Below are 24,964 nucleotides of genomic sequence, written 5' to 3'. Positions count from 1 at the left end.
AAGTAAATGTGTTTATAATTCTCTAAAATTCTGTATAAATAGTGAAATTATAATCTTGAGCCAATTTAATTTTAATGACAAAAAGTTAGCTTCAGGGGCTCCGAATGATATATTCACTGAGGTATTCAAAACTTTTGTGGTTGCTTTTTCCTTTTAGGAAGCTGCAGTAAAGGAAGATGAAGAAGAAGTTTCTGACAAAGGCAGTGATTCTGAAGAAGAAGAAACGAATAGAGAATCCCAGAGTGAAAAAGATGATGGTAGTGACAGAGACTCTGATAGAGAGCAAGATGAAAAACAAAACAAAGATGACGAAGCAGTAAGACTTATATTATAAGTTTAAATTATTGGAGTGATATACCTCTGATTGTTTTGGGTTTTGTTGTTTTTTAATTTGTTTTGTTTACTTGTCTTAAATAATATCAGTATATTTTACAATCATATTATTTTGTAAGAATATTTTTGTGGGATGGTCAGAATTATAAAGAAAAATCATTTCTAACAAGGATTGGACCCCTTAATTTTTTTTTAATTAATTAATTAGTCTATTTATTTATTTTGAGAGAGCACATGCAAACAGGGGAGGAACAGAGAGAGAGAATCCCAGGGAGGTTCTGCGCTGTCAGCGTAAAGCTCTACGCGGAGCTGCACCCCATCAGCCATGAGATTATGACCTGAGTCGAGATCAAGAGTCAGACACTTAACCGACTAAGCTACCCAGGCACCCGGACTTCTTAATTTTCTGAAATCTTTAAGTTGCTAGATAGTATAGGATGTGGGTCTAAATCGAAGCCAGTTTGGTGTCTTACAATGGTTTTCATTGTTGGAGTTGAGTCTGCAAATGAGTTAGGAAAGGTGGGTTATGGTCTAAGCAGTTACTTAGAACTGAGTCTTTCCAGAGTTGTAGGTAATGTTTAGAGTTAAGAAACATTACTGTGGACTCTAATGTCTAGAGGTTGGTTAAGGGAAAAACTAATATTTACAAAATTCCACCTTGTTTCAAGAAGTATATAAGACGTTAAGGAAAAGAGGTGTCTCTAAGGAACTTACTAAGATTGTGAGGGTAGAAAATAGAAAAAAATCTCATGGTATGGCGTTAGTTTGCACCTGATTTATGGATGGGCTATAGAAAAGAGGGTTTGTTGGACAAATAATGGGTCCTTAGAGGCTTACTGCAAATGAACTGTAAACTGATCAGCCATTCCTTTATGTTTGTGTTGTTCTGTTCTTTCTGACTAGGCCATTGACCTAAAAGGTACCCTTGTAGTTTAGGAGAGAAAAAGAGTTTCCCCGAATAGCCTGAGAGGGTCAAGTAGAGAGGAATAAAAGGAAAAGGCAAAGGATAAAAATATGAGGAATTGCAGGCATAGTTTGGAGATACTACAGGCTTATATCCAGACCACCAGAATGAAACTAACATCACAATATAGTGAATCAAATGAATTTTTCGGTTTCCTAGTGGATGTGAAAGTTATGTTTAACACTATATTGTAGTGTAGTGTATAGAGTATGCAGTAGCATTGTCTCAAACAATATATATGCCTTAATGAAAACATTCTTTATTACTAAAAAATCCTAACCATCGTCTGAGCCTTCAGCAAATTGTCATCTTTTTGCTGGTGGAGGCTCTTGCCTAGGTGTTGGTGGCTACTGACTATTCAGGGTGGTGGTTGCTGAAGATTGCAGTGGCTGGGGCAGTTTTTTAAATAAGACAACAGTAAAATTTGCTGCATTGACTATTCTTTCACAAATGATTTCTCTGTAGCGTGCAATGCTGTTTATAGCATTTTACCCACAATAGAACTTCTTTCAAATTGGAGTCAGACCTGTCAAATCTTATCACTGCTTTGTCAACTGAGTTTATGTCATCTTTTAAGTCCTTTGTTATTTCAACAATCTTCACAGTACCTTCACCAGGAGTAGATTCCATCTCTGGAAACCACTTTCTTTGCTCCTCCATAAGAAGCAACTCCTCATCTGCTCAAGTTCTCTCATGAGATTGCAGCAATTCAGTTCCATCTTTGGGCTCCACTGCTAATTCTCTTGCTATTTCCACCCCATCTGCAGTACTCCTTCCTCCACTGAAGTCTTGAACCCCTCAAAGTCATCCATCAGGGTTGGAAATCAGTTCTCCAGACTCCTGTGAATGTTGATATTTTGACTCTTCTTATGAATCATAAATATACTTAATGGCTTGTAAAAGGGTGAATGAGAAGATTTTCGGTATACTTTGCCCAGATCCACCAGAGGAATCACTATCTGTGGCAGCTGTTGCCTTAAAAAATGTTTTTCTAAAATAGTAAGACTTGAAAGTGAAAATTACTCCTTGATCCATGGACTACAGAATGGATGTTGTGTTAGCAGTCATGAAAACAACATTAATCTTACTGTATGTCTCTATCAGAGCTCTTGGGTGACCAGGTGCATTGTCAATGAGCAGTAGTACTATTTTGAAAGGATTTTTTTTTTTTTTTTGAGTAGTCGATCTCAACAGTGGACTTAAAATATTCAATAAACCATGTGCTATCATTCAGGTTTTGTTGTTCCATTTAGAGAGCACACGCAGGGTAGATTTAGCATAGTTCTTAAGGGCCCTAGGATTTTCAGAACGCTAAGCAAGTATTGGCTTCAGCCGAATGTCACCAGTTGCATTAGCTCCTAATGGAAGAGTCAACCTGTCTTTTGAAGCCGAGCATGGACTTCTCTCTAGCTGTGAAAGTCTGAGATGGCATCTTCTTCCAGTGTAAGGCTGTTTTGTTAGTGTGGAAAATGTTACTTAGTGTAGCCATTTTCATTAATTATCCCAGCTAGACCTTGTGGATCGCTTGCTGCAGTTTCTCCACAAGCACTTGCTGCTTCCCCTTTGCACTTTGATGTTAGTGAGATGCCTTCTTTCCTGAAACCTCACGAACCAACTTCTCCTAGCTTCAAATTTTTCTTCTGCACCTTCTCCACTTCTCTCAGCCTTTATAGAATTGAAGAGGCAAGTCCTTGCTCTGGATTAAGGTTTGGCTTAAAGAACTATTACGGCTGGTTTGATCTTCTGTTTAGACTGCTAAAACTTTCTCTGTGTCAACAATAAGGCTGTTTCACTTTGTTATCACTTGTGTTTTCACTGGAGTAGCACTTTTAATTTCCTTCATGAATTTTTCCTGTGCATTCACAACTTGTCTATTTGGTACAAGAGCCCTAGCTTTCAGCCTGTCTCAACTTCCAGCTTGCCTTCTTCACTAAGCTTAATCATTTCTAGCTTTTGATTTAGAGTGAGAGACATGTGGCTCTTCCTTTCACTTGAACACTGAGAGATCACTGTAGGGTTATTAATTGGCCTAATTTCAGTATTGTTGTGTCTCAGGGAATAGAGAGGCCAAGAGGAGGGGAAGAAATGGAGGAACAGCCCATTGGTGGAGCAGTCAGAATACACACAATATTTATTAAGTTTGCCATCTTAGGTGAGCATGGTTCGTGGGTGCCCCAAAACAATTACTGTAGTAACATCAAAGATCAGTGATCAGAGATCACCGTAACAAATATAATAAGAAAGAAGTTTTAAATCTTGCAAGAATTACCAAAATGTGACACACACAGACACGAAGTGAGCAAACGCTGTTGGAGAAATGGCAACAGTAGACACACAAGAGACTTGCTCAACACAGGGTTGCCACAAACCTTCAGTTTGTAAAAATTACAGTATTTGTAAAGCACACATGTGCAAAGTGCAATTAAATGAGGTATGCCTGTAATGTACCTGCCCTTGGGAATGGTGGGGAAAAACAAGGGTGACTTTTTAGCAGTTGCTGGCCCTTGACCGTTTTTGTACTTCGGGAATTAAATTGATTGCCAGGAAATTAAAGCCTATCAAAGAAATTATTTCCCCACCCACGTTTTGAGAAAGAGTTGACATATTCTTTTCTGAGTACAGTATTAGGGTTAGTAGAAGTGACAGACTAGTTTCTTTAGATACCAAAATACATTCATTCAATTGTCAAATAATTAAACAATTATTCATTATCTGCCACATTGCAAGCCCTGTGTTAGATGACAGAAATGCAAGCCAAATGTAAAACAGTTTCTGCCCTTGAATGACAGGCTAGTGGGTAAGGCAGACTTGTAAGTAAACATTAAAGTACAAAAGTACAAAAGAGATTATGCACATTTTTGCCAGGTACAGTGATAACACAGAGGAGGGAGTGATCAACTCAAGTTGAGGGAAATTTCTGGTATTTGGGAACTCATGGTTTAGGCTTTAGCAGTTCCTAAGGGAATAATAGGAGGAATTTGCCAGGTTAAAGACAGAGGGAGAAAACAAATCCAAACAGGGTTTAGGAGGAGTGCAATAGCTTGGTGAGTTCAGAGAAGTCAAGATAGTTCGAAATGACTAGAATAGAAAGTGCAAAGAGGAAGGCAGTGTTAGGAGCCTGAAGAGATTGGCCCAGATCAGATCACGACCCATGTAGTTGATGCCGAAGGGCTTAGATTTGATTTATGAAATGATGTGTTGTAAGTTTACAGCAGGGAAATGATCAGGTCTGTGGGACTGAACTCAGTAGTAGTTAGCATTGTCAGGAATAATAGCTGGAAGAAGATGGAAACTTCAAAATGATTTCAAATGTTTGATTTTTACTTTACCTAGGAGTGGCAAGAATTACAACAAAGTATACAGCGAAAGGAGAGAGCTCTACTGGAAACCAAATCAAAGATAACACATCCTGTTTATAGTCTTTACTTTCCCGAGGTGAGTTATTCATGACTCAGCGTTTTCCTTATTCCATCTACTTTCTCTTTAGGTATTTTTCAGTTGCCTTTTATCCCTCCATGGTGTGTACTGGCTCAAATGTGCTGATGTGGTCTGTTCTTGATAGGTGACAGTTTGAAGAATACATTTCAGTATGAATTAGATTTAGTGAATGTGGTCTATAATGGGAGGATTTTAACTTTTTAAGTATTTATATGGTTTCCTGTGCTTCTGTCTTTTCTGTGCCTATATTACTGAAGGTTGTGCTGACTGCTGATTTCTCTTTAGTAGTTCAGGCAGTCTGTCAGACAAATGCATATTTTGCTTATGATTACACAGCTTTTGTGAGTCTCTCACTTCTGTCGAGTTTTAAATAAAATGAAAAAAGTTCTTAAATTTTTCCCATGAGTTTTCTCTGATGGCTCTGTACGGGCCACCTGGAGCCACTGCACTTGCTCTGGCCCTAGTCCCCGGGAATAGGCAAGCCCATGGGCTGTGGGACCAGCTGAGTTCAGTAAGAGTTCAGAATGACTGAGCCCCAAGCTCAGGACAGATTGTTGCAGTGCTATTTGTTCTCCTGTCCTTGTTTACTTTGTGGTTGTGGCCTGCTCAACTTTTGGTCTCCTTGAGTTGTTTGTCTTTCAAATGAATTTGGAATTTACACAATGCTTTGCTTTTGCAATGATTCTGTCTCTGGCCAGAGGTCGAGAACTGGTTGCCTCTTAGTTCAAGGAAGCTGTTCCACCGACTGCCTCACAGCTTGGCCGCAGAATCTTATGCTCGGCACTCATGTTTGGCAGGTGATTTCATGTATAAATCTGCTTTCTGCTTTAGAATGTCAATCCAGAGTTGCTGGGGGCTGCTGAAGGCAAATTCCCAAGTAATTTGGCTTCCCTAATAATAAATGAGTGGCTCTGCAGACTGTTGTTTTGACTTGGAGGAAAGTCAGCCCAGGATTCCGTGTTAATGTGCTTGCTGATCTTCTGGCGTGTCGTGAGCGTTAGCCCATCTGTTAGGGGCATTTTGCCCATTGCAGTGGTAGTCTGCCAACCCCAAGACTCCCGAAATCAAGCGAGTAAATTTCACTCATTGATTGGTTTTAAAAGTGCCATGGGATGTTATAAGCTGCATAATTTGTACCCTTGTAACAGACAGTTCATTTTAGACCATGCTTAGTTAATAAGCAAAACATCCATTCACTCCCTTAGAACATTTTAGCCCTGAGAATGCCTTTTCCTAATTTAATCTACAACTACACGGTAAACATCTCGAAAAGTACCACTTATCAGACAAAATTTATTTAGGATTTTACTAATGTCTACCTATCTACCTTCCCGTGTACCTGTAGAGCTACCCTAACTATCACACTACCCATTTAAATTGCTTAAAGTTACATGCTTATAATTGACTTACATGTAACTGAAACTCACTCATTATGCTTAATATGTTAAGAATGGTGGGGAATCTCACACAGTAGAGAAGCTATTGTGTTGAAAGTGTGAATAAGTCATGGTAGAACATCTTTTCCACTTTCACCGTGTGCATCAAAGAGTCTAGGCACAGGTACAGTGCCGTGGATTCATATTCACCAGCTTCTTAATAAATATTCTTGAATGAATCACATTTTAATCAAATAGCCTGGGAGAGGGAAGGAAAGGTATTCTCTTAGTGGAGAGGTAAAGAAGATACGCACATTCTTAAACATCTCCCGTGCTTCTTATATTACATGTGTGTTCTAGTAATGAGATCATTTCATTAATAATTGTGATTATCACACTCAATGTGCTAGACATTCTGATATATAATTTACTTGTATTATCTCAGTCCATCTTCACAACACAGCCTGAGGTAGATGCTCCTCATTTAATAGAGAAGAAAAGCAGGGTTTTAGAGAAGTGAAATAATCCGGTCTATGTGGCTTTAAATCAGGCATTGACAAACTACTGCCTGTAGACAAGTCTGCCTCCCTGCCTGTTTTATGAATGAAGTTTTATTGGAACCCAGTCACACTTACTCTTTTCATGTTACAGTGGCAGAATCAAGTAATTGTGACTGAGACTCTGGCCCATAAGGTGCAGAAATTAATACTGCATTTTGAGTCCATTATAATGTTTTTATCCACTTTGTGCAACACACACGTAGACAAATATACATATATATGTACACACACACACACACACACACACATACCTATTATGGTAGTCCACTTTGGGTTAAGCAGAAGTTGAATTAATCATATACTTGTGATTTATTTATTCTGCTTATTAATGTTGTGCTTTGTAGTTTACAAGAATTTTTAGTTAACCTCAGTGTAGCATTATCAAATAATCAAATTTCAGTGTCTTGTGGTTAAAATAAAATAGCAAGTACAAGTGATTTTGAATTCAAAAGACATTTTCCCTATGATAATATTTTCAGTAAAAAGTTATTTTTCTAACTTTCTTTTGGGTAATTGAGAATTTAGAATAGTCTAGTGTTGTTTTGGTTAAATGAGTATTTAGACTATCCTAGAATCTGTTTTAGCTCTAAAACATTTTTCTTTAATCTGTTTAAAGAAGATCTCTTCCCTGACCAGTTCTTAGGCAGAGGGTACTAAGACATGACTAAACAGTTATTGATGAGTTCTGTACAACAGTGCTGAGCACACTGAAGTTTGGTGCCTCCAGACTGCTGTGTCTTCTCATTGTTTTTTTTAAATACTTTTCTGTCTCCTGTCAGTTCTTCCTGCTGTCATTGTACATTCTGGTGGCAGTTTCTTTACTGAGAGCTCTTTTTTTATTCCTAATCTTTTCTGAGGTACAGCTAAAAATGTTGTGCTTATTAAAATCATGTGCAGTGAAAGGTATTAGGCTCTTAGATGATCTCTTATGAGTAGTGTATTTTCATGATTTCCGATTTGGTTCCCCAAGTCCCTTCTGCTCTTACTTTCTGGCTTTTGCTTATTACTAGGTAAGATGACTAAGATTATTTGCTGGATGATCCTGTAATAGTTTATGATGTTTTATTTTATTTTATTATATCTCTTGTCATTTAAGGTTAATCAGGGGTTTTTAACACAGAGGCCCATCACTACCGTTTTTTAAGGGACTGTTTGAAACCCCCATATTACATACAGAATTCTTTTGGACAGCAGATCTATAAATGGTTAAGAATAGTTTATTCATTCAGTAAACATTTATTGAGTATCTATTTTGTACCAGGCACTGTGTCTGTGCCAGAGATACTGCAGTGAACAAAACCAGAACAATACCTCTAGAATGAGACAAGGCAGACAGTTACTTCTCCAGTTCTTTCTGATAACGTCTCTTTTTTTTTTCTTTGCAGGAGAAACAAGAATGGTGGTGGCTTTATATTGCAGATAGGAAGGAACAGACGTTAATATCTATGCCATATCATGTGTGTACGCTAAAAGATACAGAAGAGGTAAGTATCCAACAACATTATTTCAGTTTTTACAAATGTAAGGCATCTCACCTTTATGCTGCTTCATAAAATCTTTTTTAGATTTCAGTATATCATATTTGGCTTATTGTATTGTATTTGTTAAGGCATCTTTTATAACTGTTCTCTGGTGCCTGGGGGGAACTAATTCGAAGTTTATATAGTATTGTTAAAAGTAGGCAACTTTCTTAGTCTTAAAAGCTTGTTTTCAACTTACTTTGGGGAGTTTTCACTGTCAGTGTCTAAGGACATATGCCTTTTGTTCTGTCCAGAATTTAATTATATTTTACAAAAATCTGCAATTTTTATCTTCACTGGATTAGTGCTAAGACCTTTGGTCTTAAAAATGAATGTAAGAATTGCTAATGAGATTTCTGGAGTGGAATTTTTGATTATGTAGCATTATTCATTGTTCATGACATCACTCATGTACCATCGTGATGAACATGTTTTATCCCTTGGCAACTCCTTTCTATTTTTGTTTTTCTTGATTTTTTCATGTTACTTTTCTAGAAGGAAGATTCTTTCTACCTGGACTTGGTGGACAAGAGCAAGGGTTTTTTTTTTTAATTTCAAGATAGTTCTGTGATGTTGATTTTTTAAAAATATTTTAAAAATATTTTTTTAAATGTTTATTTACTGAGAGAGACAGAGTGCAGGCGGGGGAGAGGCAGATAGAGAAAAGATGACACAGAATCCGTAGCAGGCTCCAGGCTCTGAGCTCTGAGCTCTGAGCTCTGAGCTGATAGCATGAAACCTGATGCAGGACTTGAACCCATGAACCGTGAGATCATGACCTGAGCCGAAGTCAGCCGCTTAACTGACTGAGCCACCCAGGTGCCCCTCATTTTTAATACAAAAAGTACATTTCCCCCTTTATTACCAAGTAGTAAATGTATGAAGTAGTTCGTTGTTGTTTATTTGACAGTTAGAGCTAACTTAAGGTTATTTCTTTGATAGAGCAGTTTTATTATTTTTTAAATTTAAGTTTTACCAGAGTACTGTGAGAACAAGAGTGATCTCCTACATAAGCACAATAAGATTACTGTGTTCGGGAAATGTAACATTGATATGGTATTTATCCAATATGCAGTCCATATTCAAATTTCCCTAAATACTCACTAGTGCCTGTTACAGTTTTTGTTTTGTTTTCAAATTATTTTTTTATTCTTTAGAGAGAGCATGTTCACATGTGTGGGAGGGGTCAGGGGAGAGGGGAAGAGAGAACCTTAAGCAGGCTCTGCGCTGATGCAGTGCTCAATCCCATGACCCTGGGATCGTGGCCTGAGCCAAAATTGAGTGGGATGCTCAACTGACTGAGCCACCCAGACATCCCTTTTTTTTTTTTTAATTAGTTTTTATTTTGTTTTAAAATTCAGGATCCAGTCAAGGATCATGCATTGAATTTGGTTATCATTCATCTTTAGTCTGGAACTCTTCATTGGCCTTCTTGTTTTTAAATTTTTCATGCCATCAACATTTTTAAAGAGTCCAGACAAAGTATTTTGTAGAATATCCCTCAGTTTTGTCTCATTGGTTACTCATAATTGTATTCATCTTAAATATTTTTGGTAAAAATACTACATAAGTGATGTAACCTTCTTAGTGCATCAAATTGGGGCACATTATATCAGTTTGCCCCACATTGGTGATACCATGGTTGAACATTTAGTTAAGGCTTCTCTACTGTAAAAGGTATTTTTTCTTCTAATCTTTGGGGTGCTACTTGGGCACTATGTTAATATTAATATCCTGTTCTCTGTCTTTTACCCACTCATTTTAATATAATTGATGATTCTTGACTGCATCAGTTTTTCCTAATTATACTCAGTGTAGTTTCAGTATTGTATTTCTCTTCAGAGTAATACATCTTTCAGTGTATTTGAATTGTACTTCTCTTTGTGACCATTGTTCATTTTTATTGGTCTTTTAATTTGGTTTGGGCAATTGTTTTAAATATTATGAAATCAACCTGTGGTGATATTTGTTGCAGATATTTCTCCCCATTTTGTTTTACTATTATGGTTGTTTTTACTAGGCAAGAATATAAACATTTATTTACTTGGAGTTTTTTTTGCAGTGTGATTTAGTAATTTTTTCTTTTCTGTTTTCTTGGTTTTGTGGTGACTTAGAAAGGTCAAACTATGAGATTAATTTTAAAAAAAGGGTTCTCCCATGATTTTTCTAGTTTGTTTTAATATATAATCTTGCTTACAAAATCTAGATTTTGGAGATTGGAGGCAGATTGCCAAAACATCCAAATGACATCTTAATAATTTATTCTTCCTTTGTCTAAGTGGAAATGAAACTTTTTTTTTTAAGTTGTTATTATAATCACCTAGTGCTCATCACAACAAATGCCCCTTAATACCCATCATCTGTTTCACTCATTCCCCACCCACCTCCACTCTGGTAACCATCTGTTTGTTCTCTGTAGTTAAAAAGTCAGTTTCTTGGTTTGTCTCTCTTTTTTCCCCCTTTTCTTATTTATTTTGTTCCTTATATGAGTGAAATCATATGGTATTTGTCTTTCTCTGACTGACTTACTTCACTTAGCATTATACGTTCTAGCTCCATCCATGTTATTGCAAGTGGCAAGATTTCATTCTTTTTTATGGCTAATATTCCATTGTATGTATATATCACATCTTCTTTATCCATTCATCAATTGATGGACATTTGGGCTGCTTCCATAATTTGGCTGTTGTAAATAATGCTGCTGTAAACATAGGGATGCATATATCCCTTTGAGTTAGTGTTTTTGTATTTTGGGAGTAAATATCCAGTAGTGTGATTGCTGGATTGTAGGATACTTCTGTTTTTAACTTTTTGAAGAACCTCCATACTGTTTTCCACAGTGGCTGTACCAGTTTGCATTTCTACCAACAGTGGAAGAGGGTTATGTTTTCTCCACATCCTCACCAACACCAGTTGTTTCTTACATTTTTGATTTTAGCCAGAATTCTGACAGGTGTGAGGTGATACCCCATTGTAGTTTTGATTTGTATTTCTCTGATGGTAAGTGATGATGCACCTCTTTTCATGTGTCGGCCATCTGTAGGTCTTCTTGGCCAAATGTCTGTTCATGTCTTGCCCATTTTTTAATTTGATTGTTTTTTGGGTGTTGAGTTTTATAAGTTCTTTATATATTTGGATAGTAATCCTTTATTAGATTACTTGCAAGTATCTTCTTTCATTCCATAGGTTGCCTTTTAGTTTTGTCGATTGTTTTCTTCACTCTGCAGAAGCTTTTTATTTTGATGGAGTCCCAATAGTTTATTTTTGCTTTTGTTTCCCTTGCTTCAGGAGACATACCTAGAAAAAAGTTGCTATAGCCAGTGTCAAAAAAGATACTACCTATGTTCTTTTCTAAGATTTTTATGGTTTCAGGCCTCACATTTAGGTCCATAACCTGTTTTGAATTTATTTTTGTGCGTGGTGTAAGAAAGTGGTCCAGTTTCTTTCTTTCTTTTTTAATTTTTATTTTTCATTAAAAAAATTTTTTTAAGTTTATTTTGAGAGAGAGAGAGAGAGAGAGAGAGAGCGAGCATGTACACAAGTGGGGGAGGGGCAGAGAGAGAGGGAGAGAGAGAATCCCCAGCAGGCTCTGTCTGCTCTGTCAGTGCAGAGCCTGACACAGGGCTCACTCTCACGAACTGTGAGGTCATAACCTGAGCCGAAATCAAGAGTCAGGTGCTTAACCTACTGAGCCACCCAGGTGCCCCCAGTTTCTTTGTTTTGCAGTTGCTGTCTAGTTTTCCAAACACCATTTGTTGAAGAGATCATCTTTTTCCCACTGGATATTCTTTCCTGCTTTGTTGAAGATCAGTTGATCGCATAATTGTGTGTTTATTTCTGGGGTTTCTGTTCTGTTCCATTAATCTACACGTCTGTTTTTGTGCCATTACCGTACTGCTTGATCACTATAGCTTTGTAATATAACTTGCAATCTAAAATTGTGATGCCTCCAGTTTTGCTTTTCTTTTTCAAGGTTGCTTTGGCTACTCAGGGTCTTTCTGGTTTCATATAAATTTTAGGATTATTTGTTCTAGTTCTGGAAAAATGGTGTAGGTATTTTGGTAGGGATTGCATTGAACGTGTAGATTGCTTTGGGTAGTATAGACATTTTTACAATATTTGCTCTTCCAGTCCATGAGTATGGAACGTCTTTCCATTTTTTTGTGTCATTTTCAGTTTCTTTCATTGGTGTTTTATAGTTTTCAGAGTATAGGTGTATCACTTCTTTGGTTAGGTTTATTCCTAGATATCTTACCGTTTTTGGTGTACTTGTAGATGGGATTGATTTCTTAATTTCTCTTTCTGCTGCTTCATTATTGGTGTATATAAATGCAACAGATTTCTGTACATTGATTTTGTGTCCTGTGACTTTACTGAGTTCGTTTATCAGTTCTAGCAGTTTTTTGGTGGAATCTTTCAGGTTTTCCATATATAGTATTATGTCATCTGCAAATACTGAAAGATTTCTTTTTTCCTTACCAATTTAGATGCCTTTTATTTTTTTTTCTGTTGTCTGATTGCTGTGGCTAAGACTTCCAGTACTATGTTGAATAAAATAAGAGTCAGTATCCTTGTCTTGTTCCTGACCTTAAGGGAAAGGTTCTCAGTTTTATTCCATTGAGGAGATTGTTGTGGGGTTTTTCATATATGACCTTTATTATGTTGAGGTATGTTCCTTCTCCACCTACATTATTGAGGGTTTTTATCATGAATGGATGTTATACTTTGTCAGATGCTTTTTCTGCATCTGTTGGAATGATCATATTGTTCTTATCCTTTCTCTTCTTGATGTGATGTATCACGATTGATTTGTGAATATTGAACCACCCTTGCAACGCAGGAATAAATCCCACTTGATCATGATGAATGATTTTTGTAATGTATTGCTGGATTTGGTTTGTTAGAATTTTTGCATCTATTTTCATCAGATGTATTGGTCTGTAGTTCTCTTGTTTTGTGACGTCGTTACCTGGTTTCGGTATCAGGGTAATCCTGGCTTCATAGAATGAATTTGGAAGTTTCCCTTCCTTTTCTGTATTTTGGAATAGTTTGAGAAGAATAGGTATTAAATCTTCTTTAAACACTTGGTAGGGGTGCCTGGGCAGCTTAGTTGAGCGTCTGACTCTCGATTTCGGCTCAGGTCATGGTCCCAGGGTCATGGGATCAAGCCCTGCCTTGAGCTCTGCACTGAATGTGGAGCCTGCTTGAGATTCATTCTTTCTCTCTCTCTCTCTGTCTCTGTCTCTGTCTCTGTCTCTCTCCCTAAACATTCATTGTTTAGTAGAATGTTATTTTATTTATGATGGTTACAGATTTTTTTTCTTGTGGTTAACTTCTTTTTTAAGTTTATTTATTTTGAGAGAGACAGAGACAGTGTGAGTTGGGGAAGGGCAGAGAGAGGGAGAGAGAGAAGATCTAGTGCAGAGCCCATTGCAGGGCTCGAACCCACGAAACCGCAAGATCATGACCTGAGCTGAAACCAAGAGTCAGACGCTTAACCGACTGAGCCACCTGGGATCCCCCTTGTGGTTGACTTGTAGTTTTGTAGGTTGACTAGTGTTGTGGTCAGAAAAGATGCATGGTATGACTTTGATCTTTTTGAATTTGTTGAGGCTTGTTTTGTGACCTAATATGTTACCTGTCCTGGAGAATTTTCCATGTGTACTTGAAAAGAATGTATATTCTGCTGTTGGGGTGGAATGTTATGAATATACCTGTTAAAATCTATATGGTCCAGTCTGTCATTCAAAAGCCTTTGTTTCTGGGGCACCTGGGTGGCTCAGTTGGTTGGGTGTCTGACTTTGGCTTAGGTTATGATCTCACAGTTTGTGGGTTTGAGTCCCACAACAGGCTCTGTGCTGACAGCCCAGAGCCTGGAGCCTGCTTCGGATTCTCTGTCTCCCTCTGTCTCTGCTCCTCCCCTATTCATGCTCTGTCCCTCATAAATAAATAAACATTAAAAATAAAAATAAAAAAAGACTTTGTTTCCTTGTTGATTTTCTGTTTAGATGATCTCTCCATTGATGTAAGTGGGATGTTAAAGTCCTCTACTTTTATTGTATTATTATTGATCAGTTCCTTATGTTTGTTATTAACTAGTTTATGAATTTGGGTGCTTTCATGTTGGGTGCATACATATTTAACAATTATTATATCTTCTTGTTGGATCGTCCCCTTAATTTATAATATTATATAGTGTCCTTTTTGTCTCCTGTTCCAGTCTTTGTTTCAAAGTCTATTTTGTCTGATACCAGTATTTTTACTCTGGCTTTCTTTTGAGATTCATTTGCATGATAGATGTTTTTCCATCCCCTCACTTTCAATCTGCCAGTGTCTTTTGGTCTGAAATGAATCTCTTGTAGGCAGCATATAGATAGGTATTGTCTTTTTATCCATTCTGTCACCCTGTGTCTTTTGATTGGAGTGTTTAGTCCATTCAGAGTGATGACGATGATGGTGATGATGATGATGATTACTATTTTTGAGAGAGAGAGAGAGAGAGAAAGTGGGGGAGAGTGGCAGAGAGAATCTTAAGCAGGCTCCATGCTTAGCATGGAGCCAGATGCGGGGCTCATTCCCACAACTTTGGGATCATGACCTGAGCCTAAATCAAGGATCAGACGGTCAACTGACTGAGCCACCCAGAAGCCTTGCACAGAGTAATTATTAATAGGTGTGTATTTATTGCTCTTTTATTACATGTTTTGTGGTTTCTAAAGATTTTCTCTGATCCTTTCTTTCATGGTTTGCTGGTTTTCTTTAGTGATATATTTGGATTTCTCCTTATTCTTTGCATATTTATTAATGATTTTTGATTTGTGGTTACCATTAGGGTTGTATATAACATCTTTTGCATATAGCAGCCTGTATTAAGTTGATGGTTGTTTAAGTTTGAACCCATTCTTTGTTCCTCTTCTCCCCACATTTTCGGTATATATTATTACATTTTATATCCTTTTATTTTGTGAGTTCCTTGACTGATTTCTTTATAGAAGTATTCAGTTTTACAGCTTTGTGTATCCTACCTTCATAGTGTCATTTTTGATCTTTCCACTCAGAGTCCCCTTTAATATTTTTTGCAGGGCTGGTTTAGTGGTCATGAACTCTTTTACTTTTTGTTTGTCTAGGAGACTCTTTATCTCTCCTGTTCTGAATGATAGCCTTACTGGATAGTGTTTCTTGGTTGCAGGTTTTCCTCGTTCAACACTTTGAATATATCATGCCACTCCTTTCTGGCTTGGAAAGTTTCTGCTGAAAAATCGGCTGATAGCCTTATGGGGTTTCCTTTGTATGTAATTGTCTTTTTTTTTCTTTTTCATGCTGCTTTTAACATTCTTTTTCTTTATTACTATATTTTGCCATTTTAATTACAATATGTCTTGGTGTGGGTCTGCTTTTGTTAATTTTGTTGAGGGTTCTCTGTGCCTCCTGGATCTATCTGTTTCCTTCTCAGATTAGGAAAGTTTTCAGCTATTATTTCTTCAAATAAATTCTGTCTCCTTTTTTCTGTCGTCTTCTGAGACTCCTATAATGTGAATGTTACTGCCGTTTGATGTAGTTACTGAGTTGGCTAGGTCTGTTCTCATTTTGCATAATCCTCCTTTCTTTTGTTTGTTCAGCTTGATCACTTTCCATTGTTCTGTCTTCTAGGCCATTAGTTCATTCCTCTGCATCTGCCAGCCTGCTGTTCATTCCATTAGGTGTGTTTCTTATTTTATTTATTGATCCCTTTATCTCTGCTGTTAGTCCTTATCTCTGTGTTAATGGTCTCACTGAGGTCCTCTACTCTTTTCTCAAATCCAGTGAGTATCCTTATGATCACTGCTTTAAGTTCTCTATCAGGCATTACTTCTGTCTGTTTTGCTTAGATCTCCTGCTGTGGCCTTGTCCTGTTCTTTCATCTGGAAGAGATTCCTCTGTCTTCTCATTTTGTCTAAGTCCCTGTGCCTGTCTCTCTGTGTTAGGAAAGTCAGCTGTGTCTCCTGTTCTTGAGGGTAATGGCTTTATTTAGAAGAGGTCCTGTAGTGCCTTGCAGTGTAGTGTCCCTTGTTCCCCCAGGGTCTGGTGCTTCAGGGGGTGTCTCCAGTGTGTGCTGTGTGTGCTTTGCTTTTTTGCAAGCCAGTTGTCTGCAGAGGGTCTCTTTGTTGGTAGGCAGTATTTGGTCCCTAGCCTGAACGTGACTGAGTTTTAACTAGGTGTGTTCTGGTCTGCTTGTGAAATGAGTCCTTTTGCCACCGCCAAGGGAGCCAAGGCCCTGCGAAACTTGGGGCTCTGCTGTGCTGGGGCTGAAGCAAGTGTGACTGGAGGGGCAGTTGTACTGGAGTGCAGAGGGTGGGGGCTTAGTGTAAGCAAGTTAGGTAGTATTGGTACTGCTTCCCGCAGGTGGCCCTGTGCTTATGCTGAAGAGGCGGGGAGGGAAATGGCACTGGCCAGGGATTTCTCCATGAATGCTGTTTCTCAGCAATGCCCTGTGAGATGAGCAAATACACTCCCCACTGTGTACCCCATGCACTTTTCAGGTCACTGTTTCCACACTGTATGTCTGTGGACTGTTTGCCCTGCCTTTTCTCTAAGAGCAGCCCCGATGTCCTCTCAGCGCTCCCAGAGCCAAGTATGCTGACCTTTAAAACTCCAGGCTAAAAACCCTGCTGGTTGCAAGAACTCAAGAAATTCAGGCCCTTGTGCTCTCCAAGCCAGTTACTACAGGGATTCCTTTTCCCCATGCACTTCTCTGTGGCTAGTTTGTCTCTGTCTCTTGCCCTTCTTCACGACCCTGGCTCCCTCCCCATCACAGTGGTCATAATCCATTTCTTGCCCAAACCACATCTCCGCACTTCCTTTCTTCTTTGATGTGGCCTCTTTTCTACCCTTAGTTGTGGAGTTTGTTCTGCTAGTCTTCAAGTCAATTTCTAGGGTATTTAGAATGATTTGATAGTTATCTAGTTATATTTGTGGGATGATGAGAGCATAGGGTCCTCCTACTCCCTTGGCATCTTCCTTCCCCTGGAATTGAAACTCTTAAGAGTTTGTAACTCTTTGTATATGAAGTTTATGATTTGATAGGAAATAAATATCTTCTTGACTTTTTAAAGCATTGGGCATGTTTAAAATTTGTTTTTAATTTGGGTATAGTTGACATACAATGTTATAGTAGTTTCAGGTGTTTAACGTAGTGCTTCAACTCTGTATGTTATACTATGCTCACAATGTGTGTAGCTACTGTCTACAGACCATACAGTGCTATTACAGTATTATTTACTATATTTTCTAGGCTGTACCTTCTGTTTATGTAGCTTATTCATTCCATAACTGGAAACCTGTATCTCCTACTCCCCTTCACCCATTTTGCCCATCCCCTCTTCCTTTGCCCGTCAGTTCCCTCTGGCAACCATCAGTTTCTTCTCTGTATTTATAGGTTAGATTCTGGTTTTTGTTTATTAATTTGTTTTTTAGATTCCACATATGAGTGAAAGCATATGGTATTTTCAGCATTGGGCATTTGTAAAGGAAAAACTCACTTCCCCTGTGTGTTTCTTAGTAACTCACACTATTATCACACTCACGGCACTTTTGACACCAGGTATGGGGGTTTTTCCCCACACCAAGTAATTTTCTGTGACACCAGCTGAGTGTCCTGCAATTTAATTCAACACTGACTCTCTTTATCTGGAGTTGGGATCAGATATTGCATGGTAAGGGCTCAGTTCTGTAAGACTGCCCCTCTCCCTCTATGTGCTTCAGATGCCACTTGCAAGTCTCAAGTTGTCACCTGTACTTCTGACCAACTGGCTATAAATTGGGGTTCTCATGAACCTCTCCTTGGGTTTGACAGTTTGCTAGAATGGCTCATAGAACTCAGGGGAACATACTTGCTAGTTTATTATAAAATAATGTAATAAAGGATACAGAGGACTATTCAAATGGAAGAGATAACATAGGACATGGTATGTGGTAAGGAGCATGGAGTTTCCATGCTCTTTTGAGCACACCGTTCTCCCAGCACTTCCATGTACTCACCAACTTGGCAGCTCCCTGAACACCCCCTTACTTTGAGGATTTTTATGGAGGCTTCATCAACATAGGGATGATGGATCATTAACTCAGTTTCTAGCCCCTCTCTGGAGAATGGGTGGCCGTGGCTGAGAGCTCCAGACTTCTAATCATGGCTTGGTCTTTCTGGTGACCAGACCTCATCTAGGTGCTCTTCAAGGGTCACCTCATTTGAACAAAACATACTACTATTATCCAGGTAATTCTTCAGGTGTTACAAGCTCAGTGTCAGAAACCAGGGTCACAGACCAAATACTAGAACAAAAGATGTTCCTAGTGCTCTTATCACTTAGGAAATTATAGGGATTTCGCTCTGTGCCAGGAACTGGGGGTAGAGACAAATACATATATTTTCTATTATCTCATAGCATTTATCTTAGAAATAAGAAAATCACACAAGAATTGCCTATTCGGTGAAGCCTATGTTATTTTTACATTTCATTTATTTTCCTTTATTCCCTACTTCATTTCTTCAAGTTGTCAAGGTGTGATGGTTAATACAGAACTTGGTTGCTTTAAATGTTTTCTTGAATTGCAGAGATATAAGTTAACCTCATCAGTCCTGCCTAATATGGTTTCTTTTTTACATAGTATATATAATAAATGACATAAATATATATATGTATTTGTTGGGGTTCCAACTTTTGTAATGTTTGTTAGGGCTCCCTATGTCATCTGCTTAAATAAACCTGCCCGTTAAATGCTCTTACGTAGGAACTTTAAGAATGAGTTATTGTTTCTTTTCGTTTCTCAAATACGGATTTTAAGTGCTGTTTGTTTGTTTGTTTTTTTCTAGGTAGAACTGAAGTTTCCTGCACCAGGCAAGCCTGGAAATTATCAGTATACAGTGTTTCTGAGATCAGACTCCTATATGGGTTTGGATCAGATTAAACCCCTGAAGGTAATAATAGTGACTCTTCAATAAATACGGTTTCCTGTTTGAATAAGTGCTTAATATACTAGGGAAGCATTTCTAGTCTTGAAATGTAGAGTAACATAGGGAAAAAGATGTCATCTTATACTTTATATATGGTATTCTTGATGGCCTGCTCTTTCCATAATTAACTTAAGTTGTTGAGTTAAAGGAGTATAATACTTTAGAACCTTGAAAATGAATTATTAGAAGGATTTAGAAGGATAACTATAAATTACTTAAGAGATACTCTTAATATGCTTTTATATGCTATAACTTTATAGGGCCTCACCAGCTGGGTTCTTTTTTTTTTTTTTTAAGAAAAGCACATGTATTTTCCCACAGGTTCTTTTGGAGTGTTTATTAATTTCTAAAACTAATTTGTTTTTTATCAGAGTTTATACTTTGTGTAAGTATCATTTGAAGCACATTCCTGTCAGTGTTTACCAGTTTCCCTTGAGGTTTTTATAAAAGGCATTCTTTTGTGTAAAAGCTGTATTGAAGTATTACTGCTCTGTGTGCTGGGAGTCCTAAAGTATAGGGAGCTGGTAAAGGCATGCCTGTTTCTCTCCCACGAGGATATCCTATTTCTTTCCATTGTCTACAGAATTTTATTTCAGGAAGCTAGAGGCTGCAAAAGTCACACTTGAGGTTTTCTTCCCTCAGCAGACTTCTTGAGACATACCTTGTTGTTGCTCAAGAGTCACAATTATTAATCTTCCATGCTACAGAGTAAATAGTATAGTTTCTGTAAAATTAAAATATCAAATTGTATTAGAAATTTAATGACATTTGCATGTTAGTAGATTGCCTTTTTATTTCTGGGATGAATGTCTGTTATAAGCAAATATGTTAAATTTAGAGTTAGAACCATAAAATCTATTTCTTTATAATTGTTGCAGTCAAAGAAAATCTTTTATCATATATTTCTTCACTATGCCTCCCAAATTTCTCATGTCTGCATTTAATTCTTCTTTATAGTTGGAAGTTCACGAGGCTAAGCCTGTACCGGAAAATCACCCACAGTGGGATACAGCAATAGAGGGGGATGAAGACCAGGAAGACAGCGAGGGCTTTGAAGATAGCTTTGAGGAAGAGGAAGAAGAGGAGGAAGATGATGACTAAGCAGTACTATGACTGGACCACAATATTTGCACATACTTGCAAATTTTTGCTGTTTCGGAAGTGTATAATAAACCAGAAACAGTGCAGAACTGCTGTTGAGGGAGGTATTAGTTCTTTACTCGAAATGGGTGCATAATACAACTGGGCAGTGGTGGTGCCTTGGTGCAGTCCGAAACGCTTAAGGCTTGTTAGAGCCTTTCACGTATGAATGGGATGGTGCATTTATTTCATCTGCAAACGATAATAAACCCTTTGTTATAACTGTCCAGAAGTGTGGGCTATGTATTATCTGATCATTTTATGGTCCCAGTAAAAGTAAAGGTACATGAAAACCAATCTATAAGTGAGCAACTTTTCTTTGTTTAGCTTTAGTTTGTAGCAAACATTAGAGGATGATAAACACCACACATACGTTTTAAGTAACATCTGCTCAAGTTTTAATCTTTTGATAAGCTCTATCATTCATTTTATTGACATTTTGCAGTGATACAAGACTATTTATAACAGCTCTATTCATAGCTTTAAACTTTTTATTTTTATCTATCTTGGTCATAAATTGGCATTCTGTCACATTCCACATAATACAGAGGGCTACATTTGGGGATTTTCCTTTTCTTAATTGCCCAGAGTTATTAGGTTATAAAAATGGCTTTTAATGGCTTAAAACATTTTTAAGCCTCTATTTTAGCAGATCAGTGCAGGATCTAATTCTTTTTATAAACTATAGGTCTAAAAATGAGTGTGGGACCATATGTTCTCTGATGTTGGTGACTCATGTTATTAAGCCTTTTTTAAAAGGTTCACTATAAAAGCTAAAATACATTCTTAGCTTTTAATCTACCTGACTCAGAAGCCTTTTAAGGAAAAAAATAGATAACATGCAGTGGAGGCATTTTTTTGTATTCATTTTGGACTCCTGTCAATAAAATAGAAGTTTGACTCATTTTACATTTGTAACGGTGTGTCTTTTTACTCCCAGAGAAAGCATATAATAGGATAATTCATTCTTTTATTTTTCAACTAAAATATAATAATGTCCATTACTGCTCAAGTGGCCACTGTGTCTGTATGGCATAGAAAACCGTATGAGTGGGAGGAGTTTCCCCCTCACACATTGCAACCCCGAAGGATAGTGCTTATAGAGAGTAGAAATGTGTACATGATGAATCACTGAGGTAAGATGAATATTTTTATTACTAGTTACTGAGGAAGCGTATGTCTGTAATATTACAGGACTGATTGTAATAATCCCTCTCCTATCAAAATCTCCATAGGCCAAAGTACTGTTGGAATACTGATTTGTGACCTTACTGATTTAAAAGGTTGCCACTTTCCATTCAGAATTACCACTGGTGTTTTGTTACTGCAGTAGTTGGAAATAAAATGTGAAAATTACCAAAAACATGAATGGTTTTCCTGGTTCTAAATTTAGGATGTAGTATTTTCTACAGTATGTTCAAAGCGATTTCTCCATTGGAAACTCCATCACCTGTTTTTCTCTTTAAAGGTGTTAGACCCTTTCTTGGCAGGCAGAAGTGCCACTGAGGAGTTGTTTCTCTTCGCAAGTAGAGGGTTTAATTTTTGAGTTAGGTTTTGCCGGGAAGGTGAGACTGTCAGGTGAGACAGCTGCTGGTCACCTAAGTGTGGTAGAAGGCAGTGAGCCCTGCCCGTAGCATCAAGCAAAAGGAGTTGTTCAAGAAAACGTGTGAACGAACCAGTGTGTAATGTACACATGTCCTGGTTTTCTTAAAAGATAATTTTCAAGAAAGTATTTCTATTCTAGTAGCCATTTTGTCTTACAGAGGCTTTCTGTGTTTAGAGAGGATGATTTCACAACCTAGTAACTCACCATAGTACTTAAAAAAACAGCATCACCTTGACCTTAGAAAATGCCACTAGTCTGTTTTCCTTTGCCCTCTGGGTGATCTATATGTACTTCCCAACCAAGTAAGTACATTATCCTCTAATAAGTACTTTAGGTAAAAAAAAAAAACCCTCCATATTGCAATAGTGAAAGAACTGAGCCTTCGGTTTATGGTTCCCCCGTCTCTTCAGCAAATCTCTAAACTCCATATCCTGTCTTCTCCTGATCAAGATTTGATAACTGACCCTGGTTTGCATTAATCTAATGGAAACTCTTAGTGTAGTTTCAGTTTTGTTTTCATCAAGAAACTATTTTGCCAACAGAATAATCGAGCATACAGATGAAAACTGTACACAAAGTGAAACATTATTTATGAAATTTATTTAAATTGTGTAGTATTTTTCTCTAAATCGGCAAAGTACCTATTAGAAGATAACTCTTCCATGAGGAGACCACACTTGAAAGTCTAGCAGTTATAAAACTTGATTGAGGCCCCATGGTGTTTGTCATGTGTGTATCCCAATCTCAAAAGTCAGATGTTCATGTCCTTTCTACAAAGTTTTTAAGTTTTCATGAATAACTTTTTAAAATTAAGAAGCACTTTGTGTGGGGTAATACCCTTACATTTCTCCCAGCTTGCACTAAGGGGTGGAGAAGGACAAGCCTGGCTTGTTGTTTTACTCCGCTGCATGGCGGGAAGCTCAGACCTTGGGTGGAAGCAATGTGGGTTGCGGGATGCCAAAGGACTGACTGATGGGGAAAAGATGTGGGAGGATGTTGAGGAATGTAATGAAACTCTCTGAGTGTATTGCTGACCATGATGTCTATCTAGTTCTTTGCTTCAACAAATCAAAACCAGATGCTGAAGTGTTCTTTCGCAACAGTTATTTCAAATGTAACTCCGCAGTCTATGTATTTGAGGGGTTGTTCATCATATGTCATATATTCACTGTGTTTCTATGTTTCCAGGGCAATGATTGGATACCGGGGCTATAGAAATCAAAGAATTCATGTTCTTAAGGACTCACTGGTATCAGGACAGGCAGATGTGTGGCAATCCATTCTAAACCGTTTGCATTAGCTAATGGTCATTGTTTGGGATGCCCTCCCCCCCCCCCCCCCACCACCACTTTTAAAGTCTTTTCCACCGTAGGCAGAGGAATTGCTTTTAGGTACTAGCTGTTTTTTGTTTTTTGCTTTTCTTAAACAGGCAAATCGTCATCCTTTAAGTATTTCTTGAAAGCATTTTTGTCCCCAAATATTCTTACTTAACTCTATGAAACCCCCATTTAAGTTTGCCTTAAGATGAAACGGCTAACATTGAACCATAAAGTACCATTTCATTGGCTGTGTGGTGATTGGTCCTAATGTGTCTTAAGTTAGTGTCAAACATCTTCACACATTTAAACTAGATATTAGGGCTATTTTGCAAAACTGTAAAAGCTATGATCTTGCACATTTTTCTGTAACTTGAGCTAAAAATCCAAATACAGCAATCCTTGGCATGCTTTAGGGCTGTGGTTTCAGGTGGGTGTGTTATATATCCCTGGGGTATGCAGATAATCAGTCCGTGGGGAAAAGGTAAAATGGTTATTTGTATTTACTCTCATCCTTTTAAATTTCTATTTTTGTGTGTTTTATAATGTACATAATATATTGTACAATTGTACACTTATATAATTTGTAAATAAATAATACATTTATTGGTGCATTATATATTTTTTTCTGATTTCAGTGCATGATCAAAACATTTAGGCAGGCTGCTTTTAGGTACAGTTAGGGTGACATTTATTTTATTTATTTTTTTAATGTTTGTTTATTTTTGAGAGAGACGGAGACAAAATGTGAGTGGGTTAGGGGCAGAGCAAGAGGGAGACACAGAATCCGAAGCAGGCTCCAGGCTCCAAGCTGTCAGCACAGAGCCTGACACGGGGCTCGAACTCAACGAGCTGTGAGATCATGAGCTGAAGTCAGCTGCTCAACCAACTGAGCCACCCAGGCGCCCCTAGATAGGGTAACATTTAAACTAAAATGAAGGTTTGGACTTGTGGCACTCACCGTTTGGGTTCACAGTGTGATGTTACTCTGCTGGAAGAGTTGGCATTCCGTCTAGTCCTGTAGGGCCCAGGAGCAAAGTGGTACTTTCTGAGATGGAACTGAATAGGTTTGGTGATGGGGTTAATAGATGAGGGAAGGGTTCTAAGCAGATGTCCATGGAATAGAAGTGGGGTAGGTGGAGGCAGAAGTGCTAGGGACGACCTGTTGGGATGTCCAGCAAAGGCTACTCTTAGTGGTTCTGTTAGTGGTCCTGTAATCTGGCTGCTACAAATTAAAGGTGAGTATTGGGAAGGACTGCCTACTCTCTTTTCAGCATGAGGTGGTTCAGCATTAACCTGTCAGGCTGCAGATGCACAGGGAGCTGTGTTCCTTTATCTTTCTGAACACCTGAGGTTTATACTTTAAAGTCTGGAAAGTGGTAGCAATGCATAACAGAGATGTGAGCAGATTCCATGAAGAGCAACTTCAAACAATTTCCCTGTAGTTTCCAGCCTGGTTCCGGTAGAGGGCGATAGGGCCACAATTTTCAATTAAGCAAAGAAGGGTTTCGCTTGTGGGACTAAACCAAAATTAAATATGTGCTTTGCGATTTATTTTATTTCCACCTCCTAGGATTACCTTCTTCCCCTTTAACCTCTTTTAGTCCTATCTAACCATTGTCTCTCTTACATATGTCTTTTAATACATTATATTAACTTCTCATTTTTCTGGCTGTAAATATTAAGTGCATTTGCAACAAACTCCAGAAGACAATCCATACGTA

General features: G+C 37.9%; 1 protein-coding gene across 1 annotated transcript in view; it reads left to right on the top strand.

Annotated features, from left to right (window-relative positions):
• The window catches only part of SEC63 (SEC63 homolog, protein translocation regulator), a 74,382-nt gene extending 53,160 nt beyond the window's left edge, over positions 1–21,222 (top strand). Inside the window, exons 17-21 of the mRNA XM_003986424.6 lie at positions 158–316; positions 4,631–4,732; positions 8,057–8,155; positions 19,038–19,142; positions 20,136–21,222. Coding sequence (XP_003986473.2) covers positions 158–316; positions 4,631–4,732; positions 8,057–8,155; positions 19,038–19,142; positions 20,136–20,279 — 609 coding nt within the window. The 3' untranslated portion in view covers positions 20,280–21,222. The remainder of the gene's footprint in view (positions 1–157; positions 317–4,630; positions 4,733–8,056; positions 8,156–19,037; positions 19,143–20,135) is intronic.
• The last annotated feature ends 3,742 nt before the right edge of the window (positions 21,223–24,964 follow it).

Source organism: Felis catus, chromosome B2, assembly GCF_018350175.1.
Source record: "Felis catus isolate Fca126 chromosome B2, F.catus_Fca126_mat1.0, whole genome shotgun sequence".
In the NCBI taxonomy this organism is placed as follows: Eukaryota; Metazoa; Chordata; class Mammalia; order Carnivora; family Felidae; genus Felis; species Felis catus.
The sequence above is the reverse complement of the archived record's forward strand: the minus strand, read 5'-3'. Positions and strand labels throughout refer to the sequence as shown.